This window comes from Astatotilapia calliptera, chromosome 19 (genome assembly GCF_964374335.1).
Source record: "Astatotilapia calliptera chromosome 19, fAstCal68.1, whole genome shotgun sequence".
NCBI classification, from domain to species: domain Eukaryota; kingdom Metazoa; phylum Chordata; class Actinopteri; order Cichliformes; family Cichlidae; genus Astatotilapia; species Astatotilapia calliptera.
The window spans coordinates 2,717,446-2,738,026 of record NC_137440.1 but is presented as its reverse complement, the minus strand read 5'-3'; the positions used below and the strand labels follow the sequence as shown (position 1 = coordinate 2,738,026).

The 20,581-nt window shown below is 40.1% G+C and overlaps 1 protein-coding gene across 2 annotated transcripts in view; it reads right to left on the bottom strand.

Annotated features, from left to right (window-relative positions):
• Positions 1–9,900: 9,900 nt before the first annotated feature.
• The window catches only part of gabrr2a (gamma-aminobutyric acid type A receptor subunit rho2a), a 64,390-nt gene continuing 53,709 nt past the window's right edge, over positions 9,901–20,581 (bottom strand). For both annotated transcript variants that reach the window (XM_026151955.2, XM_026151959.2), the window contains 3 exons: positions 20,101–20,253; positions 16,097–16,305; positions 9,901–10,691 (listed from right to left, as the gene is read on the bottom strand). In XM_026151955.2, coding sequence (XP_026007740.1) covers positions 10,356–10,691; positions 16,097–16,305; positions 20,101–20,253 — 698 coding nt within the window. In that variant the 3' untranslated portion in view covers positions 9,901–10,355. The remainder of the gene's footprint in view (positions 10,692–16,096; positions 16,306–20,100; positions 20,254–20,581) is intronic.

Here is a 20,581-nt window from a genome sequence, read left to right as displayed (position 1 = left end):
ATAATTTATGACTCTAAAGAGATTGGAAATCAGTTTAGGAACTACTATAGAAAGTTATACAGTCAACCTCTCTCCGCTGACATTGATCAAATAAAAGCTTTTCTTGAGAAACTGGATTTACCCTCAATTGGGAACAATCAAAATGACCTTATGACCTCTCCTATTACAAAAACAGAGATAGATAAAGCAATAAATAAATTCAAATCAAATAAATCTCCCGGCAGTGACGGTTTACCCTCCGAGTGGTATAAAACTTTTAAAGAACAGCTTATACCACTACTCGAAAAATCATTCAATTATACACTCGAACATGGTGAAATGCCCCCTTCATGGAAAGAAGCGGTTATAACAGTGATCCCCCCAAAAAAAATCAAGTGAGATTTATTCAGATTATAGACCTATATCAGTACTCAATGTTGACTATAAAATATATACCTCAATTATTTCTAAAAGATATGAATATTTTATTAGAGATATTATCAATGAAGATCAGACAGGCTTTATAAAGGGACATCAAACCCAAGACAATATAAGGAGAACTTTATATATTATCAATCATATTCAACAAAAAGGAAAATGTGCAGTCTTTATAAGCCTCAATGCAGAAAAGGCTTTTGATAGCGTAAATTGGAATTTTCTATATCAGGTACTTGAGAAATTTGGATTTAATGATAAAGCTATCAGATGTATTAAAACACTTTATCAAAACCCAACTGCAAGGATAAGAATAAACGGCAGTTTAACTGAGAGTATAAAATTAGAGCGGTCTACCAGACAGGGCTGCTGCCTCTCTCCTACTTTGTTTGCAATCTTTATAGAACCCCTTGCACAAGCAATTAGGCAAAATAGAAATCTTAAAGGAATAGTGGTGGGGGATGAGGAACATATTATAGGACTTTTTGCAGATGATGTGATCTGTTTTTTAGAGGATCCCGACATATGTATTCCCATATTAATTAAGCAACTCGACATATTTGGGTTTTATTCAGGATACAAGCATAACTTGAATAAAACTCAGATTTTAACATTCAACTATCTCCCATCCAAAACCATAAAACAAAAATATAATTTGAATTGGAGAGCAACAAAAATGAAATATTTTGAGGTAACCTTATCACAAAACGTTGAGGACTTATATAAACTTAACTACGTTAACTTAGATAAGGAAATTAAGAGAGATTTGGATAGGTGGGCTACTCTTCCATCAGATATTGGCGCTCGAATAGAGACGATAAAAGTATGTGTCTTACCCCGACTTCTCTACTTTTTTCAGTCACTACCCATTGATATACCTGAAAAACAATTTAGATTATGGGACAAAATTATATCCAAGTTTATATGGAATGGTCATAGACCAAGAATTAAATTTGAAACACTACAGATAAGAAAGGATAAGGGGGGTTTGGCACTCCCAAATCTTGAGGCATACTTTTATGCTGCACAAATCATTTGTTGGTGTGACAATGATTATGAAGCCAAATGGAAGAATTTAGAAAAATCAGCACAAGGAAGAGAAATTCAAAGCCTTACAGGAGACAGAAAAGAAACAATGTAAACAGCTGAATTCAGTCACTCAGTTTACGCTTAAAATATGGTTTAACCTGATACGAAAATACAAACTAGAAAAAGAGCTTGGATTAGTTCGATGGATAGCCTATGATGAGGGTTTTACACCCGGTTATGTGGAACAAAGATTTAAACAGTGGATTCCTACTGGATTAACAGCGATGTGTACACTAATTAAAAATGGGAATTTTATGAGTTTCCAGGAGATTAAACAAAAATATGACCTAAGTAATCAAGATCACAGATATTTACAGATTCTGGACTTTTTTAATAAAGAAGTAAAACATAGTGTAGATCTGGATAAAAATTCGATAATTAAAACCATAACTGAAGTTTACAAAGCAAAAACAATTAGAACAATCTCTACAATTTACGAGCATATAATGGAGGCAAGAGGGTGTACAATAACATATGTAAAACTGAAGTGGCAGAGAGAGTTGGGAGTGAACATATCTGATGAGGAATGTTCACAAACCTGGAAAATACAGCAGTCAACAACATCATCACGTGCCTGGAGACTGCACTGCTGGGAAAATGTAATTCGATTTTTTATAACACCCAAAATTACGAACAAACATACCTCATTACCACAACCGTGTTGGAGGGGCTGTGGAGAGGTAAATGTGAATCATTCCCATGTGTTCTGGTTCTGTCCCAAGATTACAAAATTTTGGGAAGATATTCATTTAGTTATAGGTACAATTCTGGGTTATGCTGTATCTAAGACTTGTACATTAATATACTTTGGTGTCATTACGGGAAATGTGATGAAAGAAGGTAGATACATATTGAAAATTATGCTTGCTGCCTTTAAAAAGGCAATTACAAGAAAATGGAACAAGATAGACCCACCATCACAGGACGAATGGATCAAAATTATAGATGAAATACAAACCATGGAACAATTGACCTACAGAATAAGGACTCAGGAAGGTCAATACCATAAAAAGTGGGAGAAATGGACTGAGCACATAAACCCAACAGGATAAAGACCAACACATTGATAATGAGAAATGATCAAACTGTAGAAACAAAGAGATCCAACATGTTTTTGTTTGTTTGTTTGTTTGTTATCCTACTTGTTGTATTTATCTTTTTGTTGTTGTTGTTGTTTTGTTGTTTTGTTTTGTTGTATAGTGTTTAAAGAAAAACAATAAAAAGAAAGTTTAAAAAAAATTCAGTAAAACTTGAGGTACTGATTCAACTTCTTTACTTCAATAAAAGTGAAAAAGTAATGGCTATGAAATGCACTCAAAGTAAGAAAGCAAAACGTGGCTCCTTAAAATACATTTCTACCATATTTTTTATGGAAAGGTAACTGGACGTTCTGCTATATTCATTATATACTAATATAATCGTAGTACATGAGAATACTGATGTTATTTAAATCTCAGTTCTAATTCTAATGAATGTTCTTTGCTTGAATCTATTATACAGGACACAAGCAGTAAGAGAGAATTTTAAATTATCTCATTTTTCTGTTGCCTACATGGTTGAGGATGACTTTGCCTCCACACCTAAACAGAAAAATGAGAACAGTCAGGCGTTAAAGTAAGATTCAAAAGATGGGGGAAGCCTAAGATCTGTTGTTTTGTGCTGTTGCGTGGGGGAAATACTAAAAACTAGGATCATTTCTAATGTGAATTCCAGTAGATTTTCTTAATGGACGAGCTGCTCTTTATGGATTTACACAACTGAATTTGAAAACAACACGTAGGAAGATGTTTCAAAACTATCTCAGTCAACATGTAGTGAAATGCTTGTGTTCAAACTGCGGACATTCTCCAGACGTAGCCTGGACCCTTATTGGATACCGGGTTGGAATCAGCCTTGCGACTCCCACTTCGAAACTGTATAAATGGCCTGTATTTGTATAGCACTTTACTTTAGTGTACCACTACACATCCAGCTGCTGGATACTACACTATTCAGATAAATAAATTAATCTCGGCTACACTTGATATATCACTGACCATGAACACCAAAGCCTTTACTGTGAGCTCACCACATTACTGCAAGCGAACCTGTTTTTCCTGCACAAAGCTACCGAGCATTTTCATGCAACATCTGAATAACACAAACATAGTCTATTTAATTTGTTGTGCAGAAAGGTAGTGCCAGCCTACATTACATAATATTCTGCCTACAATAAAACCTAGTTCTCCTGTAGACAGTTTTTACACTTATAATGGCTACCCTATGCCTGTGTCAAATTATTCATCCTCTGACACTTAAGACCAACCGTACAAGGCTAAACTACACCCTGGTGCTATGCCCACCTACCAACACATACATGAAGAAACACACACAGTCTCTGCTTTGCCTTTTTTCATTTTTTGATTGGAATTAATAAAAAATAAATAAATTATTGGTTATTTTTTACTATAGTCAATGCAGCTAGGTTTATGTTTGAATAATTCCAGCGACAGTTCTGTTCATGTTAACAGGTTTATATTTAAAAGGCTTGTACAAAATTAAAACACAGTCAACACTCAAAGAAAACAAATTTTTGTGCACTGTTTGCCTCCTGCTTAACCAACTGTTGTCTAAACTAAACAATAAATATAAGTAAATACAGAGAAGGCACAATTTCTAAGAGTACACTTTAGACACTTTCAAGGTCTATATTTTAAAATACATCGGAAAAACTCAGAAAGCCAGGGTGAATCCAGGCGTATTGAGAACATGCAATCTTTAAAGTCACAGGTTTACAGTCAGCTGTTCAAAGCAGTGCACAATTACTTCACATGAAGTCACATGCCTTTCCAAAACTGAGGGATCCTTTTAATGCAGTGTAAATAAGTTCTTTAAATTGTTCTTCATTCTCGACACCTCTTGGCAGATAGAGGCATAAGCTGCATGTCGTAAGCGTACAATATGCAGCGCAATCCTGGTTCCTGGTCATAAAACTATTGCAGGACTTTGGGAACCCCAGTGGTGGCAGCTCCAGTTACAAAGACCAGCAAGTCTTCAAATGTATGGTCCACTTCTTGCTCTGGTAAAACTAACAAATAACTAAAAAATAATACTTGAAGTGGTTGACCTTGAAGTGACATTTATGATTACAAAGAATAACTTTTTATTTTTATTTCTTAAAACATGAAAATCACTGCACTCTGTTATTACATTTTACACAGTAGTCCAAGGCTTTCAGAACTGGGTCACATTATAGACTGCGATAGCATGAAAGATTTCCTGTATCTTTCTTTGGAGGAGCAGACCTGAATTAGAGGATTATGATTGTTCGCAGGGTGGTCAGGACTGTCCATGATGGAGTACGGCTCATGGAGCACACCATAGCAAAGTACACGGCACTCACCAGAAGTGACTGACAGAACATCTTCAACATTTTGGTGCACACACAAGCTTCATTAGCAAAAACAGTCTGCTCATCCTCTTTGTGTTCTGCTGTGATGTCACACCCTCTTGTCTTATTCTTATGGGACGTTTCAAGAGCACTCTGATGACTTTGAGAAGGACATCTCAAGTTTACATTAAAAGCAAGTATTTTGTGTTCTTAAGATTGCTCATTTTAATTTTGGTTCAAATCTTAAAGACATCTCTAAGGCAGTATGACATCTTTCTAAAATACGGGAACATGGGGGCAGACAGAAGTGCTGTACATGTAGAAAAACACAACACACAAGAGAGGAAAAGAGTGCAAACAAATACATGGCCACTTTTTAAATTCCCCTCTTGTTTAGTTGACATGTGGACGCCCTCCAGAGGATAAGAAATGTATGACTCATACAGGTCTGATTCCAAACTGCGCATGAGTTTTTTTTACACGTATGTGTGGAAAGATCAAAAATGATATTCTTGATACACTGTTGATAATGTTATTAAATTTCAAGGCAATTATAAAGTGGCATTAATTTAAATAGAGAAAAACTGTATTTTTCCTAAACATTGAGCTCTCCACTTGTTTAAGAAAAAGCGTTCTGTCTTTTGTTTACTTTATCATGTTTTAAATTCATTAAAATGCATGGTATATAAGTATATAAGTAAAGTATATAAGTAAAGATTATGCTAAAGATTGCTACAGAATAGATAAAGTAGTCAAGCTTAGGCAATTGCTTGCATTTGTGACATGAAATTATTTGCTTGAATTATGCTTTTTTTACTTGCACATACATTATGACATAAATATCATTCAATACAATAAGCTCTATAGAGCTAACATAAAATATGGATTACTGCAATTTTACATGAGAGGATTTAGTGAGTTAATGTGTTTAATATATCCAAAAAAATAGTAACAACTCATGTGTACAGAGCATTTCAGTCACAGGCTTCATGTTTATTAATGATACAGGATCAGCTTCCAAATAAAAACATAAATATCTATACAGTTACGATCGATATGAATAAAGCTTTACTGTGGACATGTCATTTGTCACTCAACTTAATTAAATTTTGAATTACTGATGCTGTCATAGGATAAAATTGGTGGATTTGAAAAAATTTGTCACAGTATATTTGTTTGACGTATAAATGTATTATTAAATATAACCCCCCCCCCCCAAAAAAACAAACAAACTTTGTACTTTACATACATACATTCTTTGAAAAATCCAGCAACTGTCAAATATCATCTCGGCATGATGTGATTAAATTAGAACGGGCTAAAAGAACTGTTTGCACGATCAGCTCATTATGCTCATTGGTGCTCATTATGGGCTCCCGCCCCTGGCCCACGCACCTGCCATCTCCACACCTGCTGCCTATCTTCGTAATCCCGAGCCCTACTTAAGATGGCAGCACTGTGCTACTCGTCGCTGGATCGTTGAGCTGTCAGCGGCAGTCCCCCTGCAGTCAGAAAATTAGAATCTGTGAGTTGCTTTCTGTCAGTCTGTTTCTAACTGGAGTTTCTGTGTACAGATCTTTCCCGGACCCGCCTGCGAGCGAGTGTGTGGCGTGTACGACCTTGTGGTGGAGAGAGGAGAGAAATTTGGAAACGTTTGGAGTCTGTTCGATCCCTCACGGACCCTGGAGCCCTGGACCTCCCCGCTTCCCCCCTCTTGCACGTGTGCATATTATCACCTGGTGTCTTTTGTAAATAAATTCACTGTCTTCTTTGCAAGGATCCCTGGTCTGCGCGTGAGTCCGTTTACACCCCGTAATCACTGCAGAATTGTGTGTTTTTAACACTTCACTTTGTTGAACTGCATAACAAAATAAAAAGTCAGGAAACATGTGAACACAGCAGGAAGAAGTACAGGGCATCAGTGTTTCACATCTGAATCTGCAGACTGGTCAGACACACCTTGAATCCCTGCTGAGTGAAAGTGGTTCCAGAAAACCGGTGGCTAGAAATACATAAATGTGTGGTTATCTTCATACAGAAACGACAATGTTTGAGAAACATGATGTTTTAGAAAACATGACACCAGAAGAGGTAGGTAGTTTCCTTTTTTACCCATAGTATTGATTGCAATTGCAGCAGTTTACAAAACATAATCCCAAGTCACATGTGGCTTTAAACACAACTTTAAATATAACAGCAGTTCTGAAAACATTTGAGATGCTGTATTAAATGTAAATTTTAAATAAAATGCAACAATTTGAAAATGTTACAAACCCATCTTTTAATCGCAACAGAACATAGAAAATACATCAAATGTTGAAACGTAGAAAATGTACAATTTTAAGAAGAAAAAAATAGCTAATTTTAAATTCAATAATAGTTGGGACTATGTTTAGTACGACTGGTCTTTGTGGAACGGAGGGTTCAGGGGCAGTACCAGAGGAGGCCATTTCTATTTTGCTATGTTCTTCTATTTATGTGCACACTTGGTAAGCTGGCACTGAGGTGTGGTTGGTGCTGACTTTGATTGGCAGTCACTGTAGCTCTGACAGTTAATAAAACTGAGCGAACTGGGTTTGGTCTAGTATCACCTTTGGACAAGCATAACCAGAGACTTGCGTCCAGTGGTGTGTGTTGGGGAACCCAAAGATCCTCAAGGTGCTTTGTACAACTTATCTCATTCACACCAGCACCTTTTTTCTACACCTAAGTGCTTTCTAACAGTCACACTCCAATAATTGCATCAGAAAGTAGTTTAGGGTTTCTGGCTCAATGATACTTTGCATGTCAACTGAGCAGCCAGGGACTGAACCACCATTAGCAGATGACCTGCACTACCTCCTGAGGTGCACTACGCTCGTGTTTTGGTAACAGTCTATAAACGTCTGGGAACTGAGGAGATCTTGCTCTTTTGGGAGAGAAATATTGTTGCCCCATTGTAGCCTGATAGATTATTCTAGCTGCTCAACAGTCCTGGGTCTTTTTTCTCATGTTTTTCATTTCAAGACACACCAAATGTTTTTCAGTTGGTGGCCAGATGCTTCTAGTACAAGGCCATGCTGCTGGAAGAGATGCAGTATGTGGTTTTACTGAAATATGCAAACCCTTCCCTGAAGCCATACTCTGGATGGTACATAAGTTGCTCCCCATACCATCAGAGATGGAGGCTTTAAACTGAGTCCTGATAGAAAGGCAGATGGTCCCTCTCCTGTTTAGTCCAGAGGAGCAAGTGCCCAATTCTGTTTTCCAAAAACAATTTCAAATTTTAGTTTGTCTTATTACAGAAGTGTTTTCCACTTTAAGTCAATTTTTCTTTGTATAACAGAGTTTTAATCTACAGCCATCAAACTGTCTTCACAGATGATTTCTGGAGGTGCTCCTGAGCCTATGCAGTTCACGATAGAATGATACCTGTTCTTAATTCAGTGTCATCTGAGGGTCTGAAGGTAATCGGCATCCAAAATTGATTTTTATCCTTTTATCTAAATTGTAGAACAATGTTTTTCAGAGGTGTCTTCTAAAAACTTCTGGTTTATGATGACCTTTTTGATGCCATGTTTTCTGAAACTTGTAAAGCCGAAGCTGGGCCCATTTAAACCTCTCCCATTCCATCACTTTTGGCTAGAATATACTAAATAATAGAAACATTACCGGTCTATATTGTTAGATGAATGAGTATCCATCACTGTGCTAATTGAACACACCTTCCTTTCAACAGTGATGATGACTGGCTAAGAATGGACACCACTTCATATGCCTCACAGTGATCAGGTTTACTACCTACTGGTCTGTTGACCTCACTGAAATGGTGAGTTTTAAGGAAAATGTGGAAAAAAAATTAACCAGAGCATATGTTATTAGCTCAGTTACCTTGTTGCTGAAACTTGAGCTTCAATTCAGCTAATGTACTCTTATGAGGCAGTCATGTCTTCTAAATAGTGCTGTCAGCGTTAATCTCGTTATTAACATTTATTAACACTGACAGCACTACTTCTAAACCTTACGTATGGAGGCAGGAGTTTGAACATTTAAAATCATTAGAACTAGCTGTATTTTCAACCACTTTGTATTTTTAACTTCCCACCACAGCCTGTGCACATGAAAAATTCTGGAACTTGCCTGTTTCCATCCAAATATTTTTTACATTTTAATTTTATTTAAAAGAGTGTAAAAAATTGTAAATAAGTCCTGCCAGACTGCGGCTTTCAGACTAAAGAAGTGTTAAAAATAGCAGCAGACCAAATCTTTGCTCTGAACCATGCAGACTAATAATTATTCACATTATTGAAACAAACCCATTGCTACGCATATCCACATATTTCTCTGTCTTTTGAGAATTGATTGTTTTTTTTATGTGATTGTGTTGATCAATCACCAGCAAGATGCTAACAGCTGAGTTACTGTTGAGTTAGCCATTATATGATCAGCCCAACTTCTAATACTGACTAACAGACCTTTGATCTTTGTCATGTGTTACTAGTACGTTGAATTTTAGTTCAAGTGTCCTAGGTAAGTGAAATATCTCTGCAGTTATGGTTACATTACAAGAAACTTTGGTATACATAGTATTGTTCTCCACGGCATGAATCCTGAGTTTCTTGATTTCTTTTACAGAGAAAACTTTATGATTATGTATTATTTTCCACTAATGTTACTATATTGACATTCATCAGCTTCACTTTGTATTTAATCAATTTCTTTCATATTTTTAGAAGCCATTCTTCACAAAAACATTTGAGCTGTTCCCATATTTGTTTCTAGAACTCTATACAGCATATAATGAAAATGCTGAAACTGACAGCAGCAAAATAGAAGCAGGTATCCATGTTAAAGCAAAAGCACTTATTCGCCTTTAAGATGATGCGCATACTAACAGAGTAACCTCGGAGAACTCTTAATGTGTGTTCCTCAATCTTAGGTCAGAATATCATTTTAGCTGAAATAACTGTCTTACAAATATGATCAGAGTTCATTATTTATCTATCATATATATATGAAAATAACTGAGTCATGATTAACAATGCACCTCATTGTGACTTTCATTTTATGATTGTTAAAAATCAAAACAATAAATATAAATAAACAATCAATACCTCACGGCATAAATACAGACACTATACACTGTATCTTTATCTATACAATTAAAATACAAAATATACGGTTTCTTCATCATACCAGGAATAGCAGTAATTTGTACAAAGACCTTTTCAATAGCAGCTGACAACTGACAAAGCTAAAAGAGACGACAAGAATTAGCATCAGTGGTTTGGAACAGAATTTATATCTTTTGTTTTTTTTAACTGATTGACATCCCATAGTCACATTGGAAACATTTAAGACATGTTTTGCTCATGTCCTTCATTATAATGATTTAGCAGCACAACAGCACTCAGAATTAGTCCCTTGTCTCACTGATGTAGCATTCATACTATCTGTGTATGCTAATGTCCCCACTGGCCTCAGTCTTGACTGACAGTGTTGTTTAGCAGTATACTGACCAGTAGATAAGATTAAAGAAGATGTATGAACCAGGGAAAATCATTCGGGAGTATTTGTCAATGGCATGCGTGTTCTGGATGATGTTGAGGGCACGAAGGCTCTTCTTCTTCTTCGTTGTTGTGGACTCACTACTCACTGACAGGTGTACCACCATATGATCAGGTTTATCAGAAACCTCGTGCATGTCTGCCTGTACTTCCTCAGGTACTATGGGCTCTTCAGTGTAGCCAGCCAAACTATTGGTGTCAGCTTCACTGTAGGTGCCATCCAACATGGTCATGGTTCGTGTTTGGGAAATACCACAGGTACAGGGCAGTGACTGGCAGGGAAGAAATACAACTGAAGTCATTATTGCATGCAACATCACCACATATCAACAGTTCATCTTTGCTCCAGGACAGAGCAGCTGGAACACAGATTTTTTGAAGATCACTGCATGAATGATAGCTGTCTTGTAAATGTGCCAATCTTATTCATTTCAGCTACTGTTATCAGAAAGGATTGTGTTGTTCAAACTTCTGCTTTAAAAGCTCTCAGTACAGCACAGTGCCATTTGTTTAAATTCATCCAACCATCCATCCATCCATCCATCCATCCATCCATCCATCCATCTTCTTCCACTTTATCTGGGGCTGGGTCGCGGGGGCAGCAGCCTAAGCAGATAAGCCCAGACCTCCCTCTCCCCAGCCACCTCCTCTAACTTATCCGGGAGAACACCAAGGCGTTCCCAGGCCAGCCGAGAGATATAATCTCTCCAGCGTGTCCTGGGTCTGCAGGAGGCATCCTTGTCAGATGCCCGAACCACCTCAGCTGGCTCCTTTCGATGTGGAGGAGCAGCAGCTGCTCTACTCTGAGCCCCTCCCGGTTGGCTGAACTTCTCACCCTATCTCTAAGGGAGAGGCCAGCCACCCTTCGGAGGAAACTCATTTCCGCCGCTTGTATCCACGATCTCGTTCTTTCGGTCATTACCCACAGCTCGTGGCCATAGGTGAGGGTACGGACATAGATCGACTGGTAAATTGAGACCTTCGCTTTTACACTCAGCTCTCTCTTCACTATGAAGGACCGGTGCAGCGTCCGCATCACTGCAGCCGCAGCATCAATCCATCTGTCGATCTTCGGCTCCCTTCTCCCATCACTTGCGAACAAGACCCCGAGATACTTGAACTCCTCCACTTGGGGCAGGAATTCATCCCCGACCCGGAGTGGGCACTCCACCCTTTTCCGTCTGAGAACCACGGCGCTGCTTCACACTCGACTGCAAACCGTTCCAGTGCAAGCTGGAGGCCATCACCCAATGAAGCCAACAGAACCACATCATCTGCAAAAAGCAGAGATGAGATTCTGAGGCCACCCAAGTGAAAGCCTTCCGCCACTTGGCTACGCCTAGAAATCCTGTCCATAAAAATTATGAACAGAATCGGTGACAAAGGGCAGCCCTGGCGGAACCCATCACCCACCGGGAATGAGTCTGACTTATTGCCGGCAATGCGAACCAAGCTCTTTCAAAGGTTGTATAGGGATCGAATGGCCCGTAGCAATGGGCCAGACACCCCATACTCCCGTAGCATCTCGTAGACACGGTTGAATGCCTTCTTCAAGTCCACAAAACACATGTAGACTGGTTGGGCAAACTCCCATGCGCCCTCAAGTATCCTTGAGAGGATAAAGAGCTCGTCCAGTGTTCTGCAACCAGGGCGAAAACTGCATTGTTCCTTTTGTATCTGAGGTTTGACTAGTGGACGAATTCTCCTTTCCAGCACCCTGGCATAGACTTTCCCAGGGAGGCTGAGGAGTGTGATTCCCCTGTAGTTGGAACACACCCTCCGGTCTCCCTTCTTAAAGATGGGGACCACCACCCCCGTCTGCCAGTCCAGGGGTACTGCCCCTGATCTCCACGCAACATTGTAGAGGCGTGTCAATCAGGACAACCCTACAACGTCCAGAGCCTTCAGGAACTCGGGGTGGACCTTATCCACACCAGGGGCTCTGCCACCAAGGAGTTGTTTAACTGCCTCAGTGACCTCGCCCCCGGAAATTGGCGGGTCATTCCCCTCATCCCCAGACTCTGCTTCCTCCTCGGAAGACATGTCAGAGGGATTAAGGAGGTCCTCGAAGTATTCCTTCCACCGCGCGACAATTTTCTCAGTCGACGTCAGCAGCGCTTCGCCAGCACTATACACAGTGCAGGTAGAGCACCGCTTTCCCCTCCTGAGACACCTGACGGTTTGCCAGAATCTCTTCGAGGCAGTCCCAAAGTCTTTTTCGATGGCCTCTCCGAACTCCTCCCACACCCGAGTTTTTGCTTCAGCCACTGCCCAAGCCGCATTCCACTTGGCCTGTCGGTACCTGTCAGCTGCCTCCGAAGTCACACTGGCTAACCAAGCCTGATAGGACTCCTTCTTCAGCCTGGTGGCTCCCTTCACCTCTGGTGTCCACCATTTGGTTTGGGGGTTACCACCACGACAGGCACCAACCACTTTGCGGCCGCAGCTAAATGCAGCAGCTTCAATGAAGATGCTGAACATGGTCCATTTGGACTCAATGTCCCCAGTCTCCCTCGGAATGCTGTTGCAGCTCTGCCGTTGGTGTGCGTTGAAGATCTCACAGACTGGGGCCTCTGCTACAGTGGGGCAAAAAAGTATTTAGTCAGCCACCGATTGTGCAAGTTCCCCCACCTAAAATGATGACAGAGGTCAGTAATTTGCACCAGAGGTACACTTCAACTGTGAGAGACAGAATGTGAAAAAAAAATCCATGAATTCACATGGTAGGATTGGTAAAGAATTTATTCGTAAATCAGGGTGGAAAATAAGTATTTGGTCAATAACAAAAATACAACTCAATACTTTGTAACATAACCTTTGTTGGCAATAACAGAGGTCAAACGTTTACTATAGGTCTTTACCAGGTTTGCACACACAGTAGCTGGTATTTTGGCCCATTCCTCCATGCAGATCTTCTCGAGAGCAGTGATGTTTTGGGGCTGTCGCCGAGCAACACGGACTTTCAACTCCCGCCACAGATTTTCTATGGGGTTGAGGTCTGGAGACTGGCTAGGCCACTCCAGGACTTTCAAATGCTTCTTACGGAGCCACTCCTTTGTTGCCCGGGCGGTGTGTTTTGGATCATTGTCATGTTGGAAGACCCAGCCTCGTTTCATCTTCAAAGTTCTCACTGATGGAAGGAGGTTTTGGCTCAAAATCTCACGATACATGGCCCCATTCATTCTGTCCTTAACACGGATCAGTCGTCCTGTCCCCTTGGCAGAAAAACAGCCCCATAGCATGATGTTTCCACCTTCACAGTAGGTATGGTGTTCTTGGGATGCAACTCAGCATTCTTCTTCCTCCAAACACGACGAGTTGAGTTTATACCAAAAAGTTCTACTTTGGTTTCATCTGACCACATGACATTCTCCCAATCCTCTGCTGTATCATCCATGTGCTCTCTGGCAAACTTCAGACGGGCCTGGACATGCACTGGCTTCAGCAGCGGAACACGTCTGGCACTGCGGGATTTGATTCCCTGCCGTTGTAGTGTGTTACTGATGGTGACCTTTGTTACTTTGGTCCCAGCTCTCTGCAGGTCATTCACCAGGTCCCCCCGTGTGGTTCTGGGATCTTTGCTCACCGTTCTCATGATCATTTTGACCCCACGGGATGAGATCTTGCGTGGAGCCCCAGATCGAGGGAGATTATCAGTGGTCTTGTATGTCTTCCATTTTCTGATGATTGCTCCCACAGTTGATTTTTTCACACCAAGCTGCTTGCCTATTGTAGATTCACTCTTCCCAGTCTGGTGCAGGTCTACAATACTTTTCCTGGTGTCCTTCGAAAGCTCTTTGGTCTTGGCCATGGCGGAGTTTGGAGTCTGACTGTTTCAGGCTGTGGACAGGTGTCTTTTATACAGATGATGAGTTCAAACAGGTGCCATTCATACAGGTAACGAGTGGGGGACAGAAAAGCTTCTTACAGAAGACGTTACAGGTCTGTGAGAGCCAGAGATTTTCCTTGTTTGAGGTGACCAAATACTTATTTTCCACCCTGATTTACCAATAAATTCTTTACAAATCCTACCATGTGGATTCATGGATTTTTTTTTTCACATTCTGTCTCTCACAGTTGAAGTGTACCTCTGGTGCAAATTACTGACCTCTGTCATCATTTTAAGTGGGGGAACTTGCACAATCGGTGGCTGACTAAATACTTTTTTGCCCCACTGTATTACGCTTCCGGGCACCCAACACGTCCCTATATTATGAGATTGGAAAAATGAGGAAACACGAGAATTGTTCAGAATGAATTTACACATGTATGTTTGTTTTACTTAAATCGCTTTGGAAAGACTATCTAACGTCATTAGGTGCACACTGTAGGTGTTCGCAGCACACCCTCACTACGCGTTTAGGTGCACTGGGTCTGTCCAGCGTCCTCCCCTGCCACCTGATCCAAGTCACCACCAGGTGGTGATCAGTTGACAGCTCAGCCCCTCTCTTTACCTGAGTGTCCAGAACATATGGTCGCAGGTCTGGTGGAAAGATTACAAAATCGATCATCGACCTGCGGCCTACAGCATCCTGGTGCCACGTGCATTTATGGACACTCTTATGTTCGAACAAGGTGTTCAATTCAGTTTTATTAATATAGCGCCAATTCATAACAACAGTTGCCTCAAGGCACTTTGGTCTAATCTTAAAAGTAGAGATGTGTCTGTCTCCTGAGTTAACAGAAGGAGATAGAAAGAAAAATAAAGGAGAAGAGTGATAGAGAGAGAAAAGACACTAAAAATCTGCTCCATCACCTGCTGAAGAAAAAAAAGCAAAAAGAAAATAACAGAGTAGGGGAATCACAGCAACAACCAACCAACAAACCAGTAACAGTAAATAATAAATATTGAATGTTACTGAGCAGCATACAGGAGCCTGCAGGCTCCAGCAGGCAGACGGCTACGCCAGAGCAGACCAAGCCCCGGGCCCAGAGACCTGAGATCCAAGGGCCCTCCACACCCCGGGAGGTGCCCAACTGAGCCAGGGGGACCAGGCCCCACCAAGCAGCTGCTGGGAGTGAGCCAGTACTCACCCGAGAACCCAGCGCCAGACACAGAGAACCACGAATGCAATGGCAGGGAGTGTGGTGGGGGAGAGATACTTTGGAAAAAGCTGCAATCACAGCACTGTAGGATGGTGACTCCTCCTCGGCTTAGTGATGCTCGTTCCCTTTCTAACATTAAAGACCTCCCTGACTCTGTTCCAACCAGCGTTTCTCCCTGTCCAAGATGTGTACATCCTCATCACTGGAAGACTGGCCTGTAGGTGTAAATAGACTGCGGAGTCCTGGCCTGACAAGATAGCTCTTCTGTGTTGTGCCATCCACCTAGCCAGGGTTCTTTGGTTTCCCTAAATGTATAATTCAACTGTTAAACATCATTCAGGGATGAGATCTCACAAATTTCACTAACTCTAACAAACTGCTGGCCACAAACACTCACTCTTTCTCTGTTCTTTATTTCTGTCTTTATTTCTTTGGCACTCTTGAGGTGTTGCTTGTAAAACAGAAACCCTGACAGATATTGTAGTAAGTGAAGTGACTCGGGAAGAGAGTCTGGAGGTTTTGCCATTTGATACAGCTGAAGGAGTTGAGGTGTGCCTTGTGAGTAGAATGAATTAACCTCTTTTTAGTTACATTACTTTCTCTTTTGATTTATCAGTGCAGTGAAACAAACCTGAGACCGCACTCTCTCTCTCATTTTGCGCTCTCGACGGTCCTGGACAGTGGACAGGTAGTTGACAGCAGCGTATTCCAACACAGACAAGAAGACAAAGACAAAGCTGACCCAGAGATAAATGTCCACAGCTTTGATGTAGGAGACCCTGGGCATGGAGGCATTCACTCCAGTAATGATGGTGGACATGGTCAACACTGTGGTGATGCCTGGACACAGGATACAAAGTTTTACTAAAGTAAACATGTTTGAATCTTAGCATGCATCTTTTTCATATTACATTGTAGACACTACAGCATAATTCTTTTTTATCTTCAGTCAGGGAGCTAATCTTATGTATAGCTAAAAGTGCAGGCGTAAAAGCATTACCCTGATTCAATACCATTGCCACGCAATGCATGTGACATGACAAGGCTGGATATTTGATTATATGCTGAAGATAATAAAATCATCATTTTAAATTAAATATAACTAGAAAATAATAAAAATACATCAGTGCGTTGTGGCCTTGTATAGTGTATTACCTACAATGATAGTAGGTGTTTTAACATCATCGTAAATTTACAAGTGTGAGTTTTAGAAATTTGTTGGATCTCTCACAACCACTTGTAATTGCAAAACTATTAACAACTGAATTCTGTCATGGTCCTGGGTCTTTTGACCCAGCGTTTTAAGTTTGAGTTTATTTTGTTCATTAGGTTATCTAAGTTCATTTGGTTATTAGACTCCTTGTGTTTTCTTCCCCTGTATTTAAGTTTCCCCTCAACCTTCGTGTTTCATGCTGCGTGTCTTATGTTATCAAGTTTGTATTATCATGTCTGTCTCATGTTTCCTGTTTTATTTTGAAGGAGTCGTGTGTTCTTTGTACATTGTATTTAGTTTCACTTCCCTTGTTCTGTCATTAGGCTCATGTCAGTCAGCTGTTCCTCCATGTGTTCCCACTTCCCCTAATCACCTGCTGTGTATTTAAGTCCTCTATTTTCAGTGTGTGATTGTCAGGTCGTCTGTTGTTCATGCCATGCTTCCAAGTTTCTTGTCTAGGTTTTTCTTATTGTTTGTTTAGATTCCCCAGTTTAGGTTTGTGTTAATTTTGCTTCAGTTTGCCTTGCCCTTTGTTTGTACCTTTTCTATCAGCCATATTAAACGGCTCGCCTTTTGTTAACATTTCAAGTTCTGTTCCCTGTTCCTTGGAGTCTGCGTTTTGGGTCCTTTTCTCAATTCATACAGTCTGCTCTCGCCAGACTGTGACAGAATTCAATTTAATTAAATTTATATAGTGCCAAATCACAATAACACTTCCCTCAAAACACTTTATATTGTAAGGTAAAGACCCTATAATAATAAAAAGAAAACAGAGAATCCCCAACAATTATATGACCCCATAAATCAGAGACAAAGTCTGAGAATTCGGACAGAACCTCAGCCTAGGTGGATGATGGGTAACAACAAATAAGACTGGTTGTTTGATTTTTCCAGCTGGGGTGGACAAGGCTAAGTGTCAGGCTTTTGAATGAATTAAAATTCTGTCTAGGTCTTTGGTTGATTAATCAACTGGTGTGGAATAATGTGCAAACACACATTATTACTCAAGGATGTCAAGGACTAACTAAACATCTGAAGCAGTGAGCAAGACAGTGCAGGAGAGACGAGTGAAGTGGCCATGCTGCTAGCGAGTTTTTAATTAAATTGGCTACGCAGATAAGCTACACAAAAACACCAGTGTGTGTTGTAACAGGAAGAGATACTCTACTGCAAGAGAGAGAGCCAACCTGAATGTCATTTCATTTTTCTAATACCTCCATTTTTTACAGCAGGATGAGTCCAGATGTCTTTAAAGGACCAATGTGTTACAGGTGATCACATGCAAAGTATGAGCAATTTTCTGTATAATCGCATTAAACTATGAATCATTGCTTTTCATTTGTTTAAAATGAACCAATGTTATCTACATTTGGTCTGCCAAGCATACTGTGAAGTCACAGTAGTTTCTCCTACATGCTTGGAATGTGAGGAATTGAGTTCGGCAACCTCAGATCCAACACAGTGCTCGCCTCATTTCACTTCAGTGATAGGCTTGCAATTGTTTCATGTTTTCCTGGTTTTAAAAAGACCAAAACTAGTAGTGTGTTAGTTCATCTCTCAAAAGGACCATCTGTGGCTTAAAGACCTTATGTTCATTCCGACTGATGGTATCAATCTTTAACAGCTCCATATTTATAGAATTGAAAAATGCTTCTTAAAACAGCTTGACCATGCACAGTTCTTGCTGGGTCGTGTCTGGATTTTTTCCATCTTGTTTTTCATTTGAAGTTATAATATCAGTACATTTGGTTCTGTTGGCCACAGAACCAAATGAAATGGTGCATACAGCAGTCGCTGACATTGTTTGTGTGGCATGGGGACATTTCTTAAAGATTAACAAGTAGCAAGAGGACATGACTGGGAATTTGGAAATTCTTTTTATAAATTAAGAGAATATTAGAAGATGAAGACGTCAATTATAGATAACTGATAAATGTACAGCCTATTCAAAATGAGTATATATTTTGTCTTTTTAAGTCCTTTGTTAAACAGGTCTTTAAAGATTAATTTAAGTGAAACATTATTAACATTTAATTTATTATAAGGGAATCAAATCCATAATAGGCTTAGTTTAAATGTCATGTAAAGTTAATAAAAAGGTTATTCTCTAGTCCATTTTATTAAAAATCATTTTGTTTGAGAAGCTCATTAATGTAGGGAGTCCAGTAGAATGACTCCATTAATGAAGTGAGGAGGTGGGGAGCATGTACACTAGAAAATTGGGTGGCTGCAGAATTTTGGCTAGAACCATATAATTTTAGACACTGGTACATTTTTGCACTTTTCCAGCTGTGTACCAAAACCTATTCAGTTTACAGTTATGGGATGAAAAATTGGTTACATTTAGCTTTTAACTGAGAGGTGAGACGCCCCCCCCCCCCCCCCCCCCCCCCAATTCTGGAGGCTTAAATGTTATCAAACAACTGACTGAGAAAGTCTTTAAGCAGGTAAAAGGTCTGGAATTGTTCAAAAGTTGTGTTAGCATTCCAAAGGTGTTTATTTGAACACACAGCATGTATTCAAAGCAGCCAATGCAGGTTAAACTGGTCATTGTTGGCAATATTAGCTGAAGAGCTAAAATAAAATTCTGTAGGTAAATCCATTGAATGACAGTAAGTGCGGGTTAAAACGTCTTGATGCATGCTCAATCATCCAGGTAAGTAAATCTCCAAAAGTTGATTCTGCTCATCTGGACGTAGCGTTTTCAGCGGGAGAAACGTTTCCCCAATTAGATTTGGGGAAACCTGCAGTCAGCTGAGACTGAAGAAGTCACCTGGATGATGACGAAACGTTTCTCCCACTGAAAACGCTACGTCCAGATGAACAGAATCAACTTTTGGAGACAGTAAGTGAGCTGTTTTTCAATTTAATAGGAGGTAGAGAACCAACCTTTCTGCTTTATGTGTTACTTTTTTTTTTAACATACTTGTCAGGTACTCTTAAAAGAATTCTCAAAGGAAAAGACACCAGAATTAGCTACCTGTTAATTTCATCTGCATAGACTGCCCAAGGACTGCCTGAGCAACTTTCAAATTTAAATTGCTGCTGTAAATTATTAAATGCACAAAGCAGAAAGAAGAAAAAAACAGACCTTCAAACAGTCATGTAAAAACATCTCCACCAACTGAATTTAATAAGAGCGATAAGCTGAGCCATAAGAGAAGTAAGGGGGAAAGCAGATGCCTGCGTGACAAGTACAGCAACAGCCCCAATACAGAAAATAATTCAAAAGAAAAGTAAGCGTGGTATAGCGTGGGAGGCTTGTGTGATGACACATGTATGTGTGTATTCCCAGTTGGTGGAGCTATGTCACAACGAGCTTTCATCATTCCACAGAGACAGATTTTCCTCAGGCATGCAGAGCCTCTTCAAAGAACATTTGATATGAGTTTCTTTTCTTTTTTCTCTCTTTTTCTTTTTACCCAAGGAGACTCTGGCTGGCACAGCCCGGCGGTCAATCCAGAATGACACCCATGAAAGCATCACCATGAGTGTGGCGGGAAAGTACGTCTGCAGCAGGAAGAAGAAGATGTGCCGTCTCAATGTGAAGTTGATGTAGAGACGATTGTACCAGCCTGAAAACACAACAAGAGACCTTCTCAGAGTGGTAAAACAGTCAGAGCTTTCCTTACCTGAAATGTCAAGATTTTGCATGAGGTGTCAAATGTGTAGGTGTAAGATGTAAGAAGTGAAGAATTCTGCTTCTTATTTCCTCTAAAGTACTGCAACAAAATGTATGACTTTTGCCCTCTAACTTAATAACATAAAAACTGCCTGGTGACAGATAGAAACAAAAAGCAGCCTAACCAAATATTTTTCTTCTTCGAGAAAACAGCTGGAAGATCCACAGGGCCTTCCTCGATTATAAACCACTGGTTATCCGCAAGAAACATCTGATAAAAC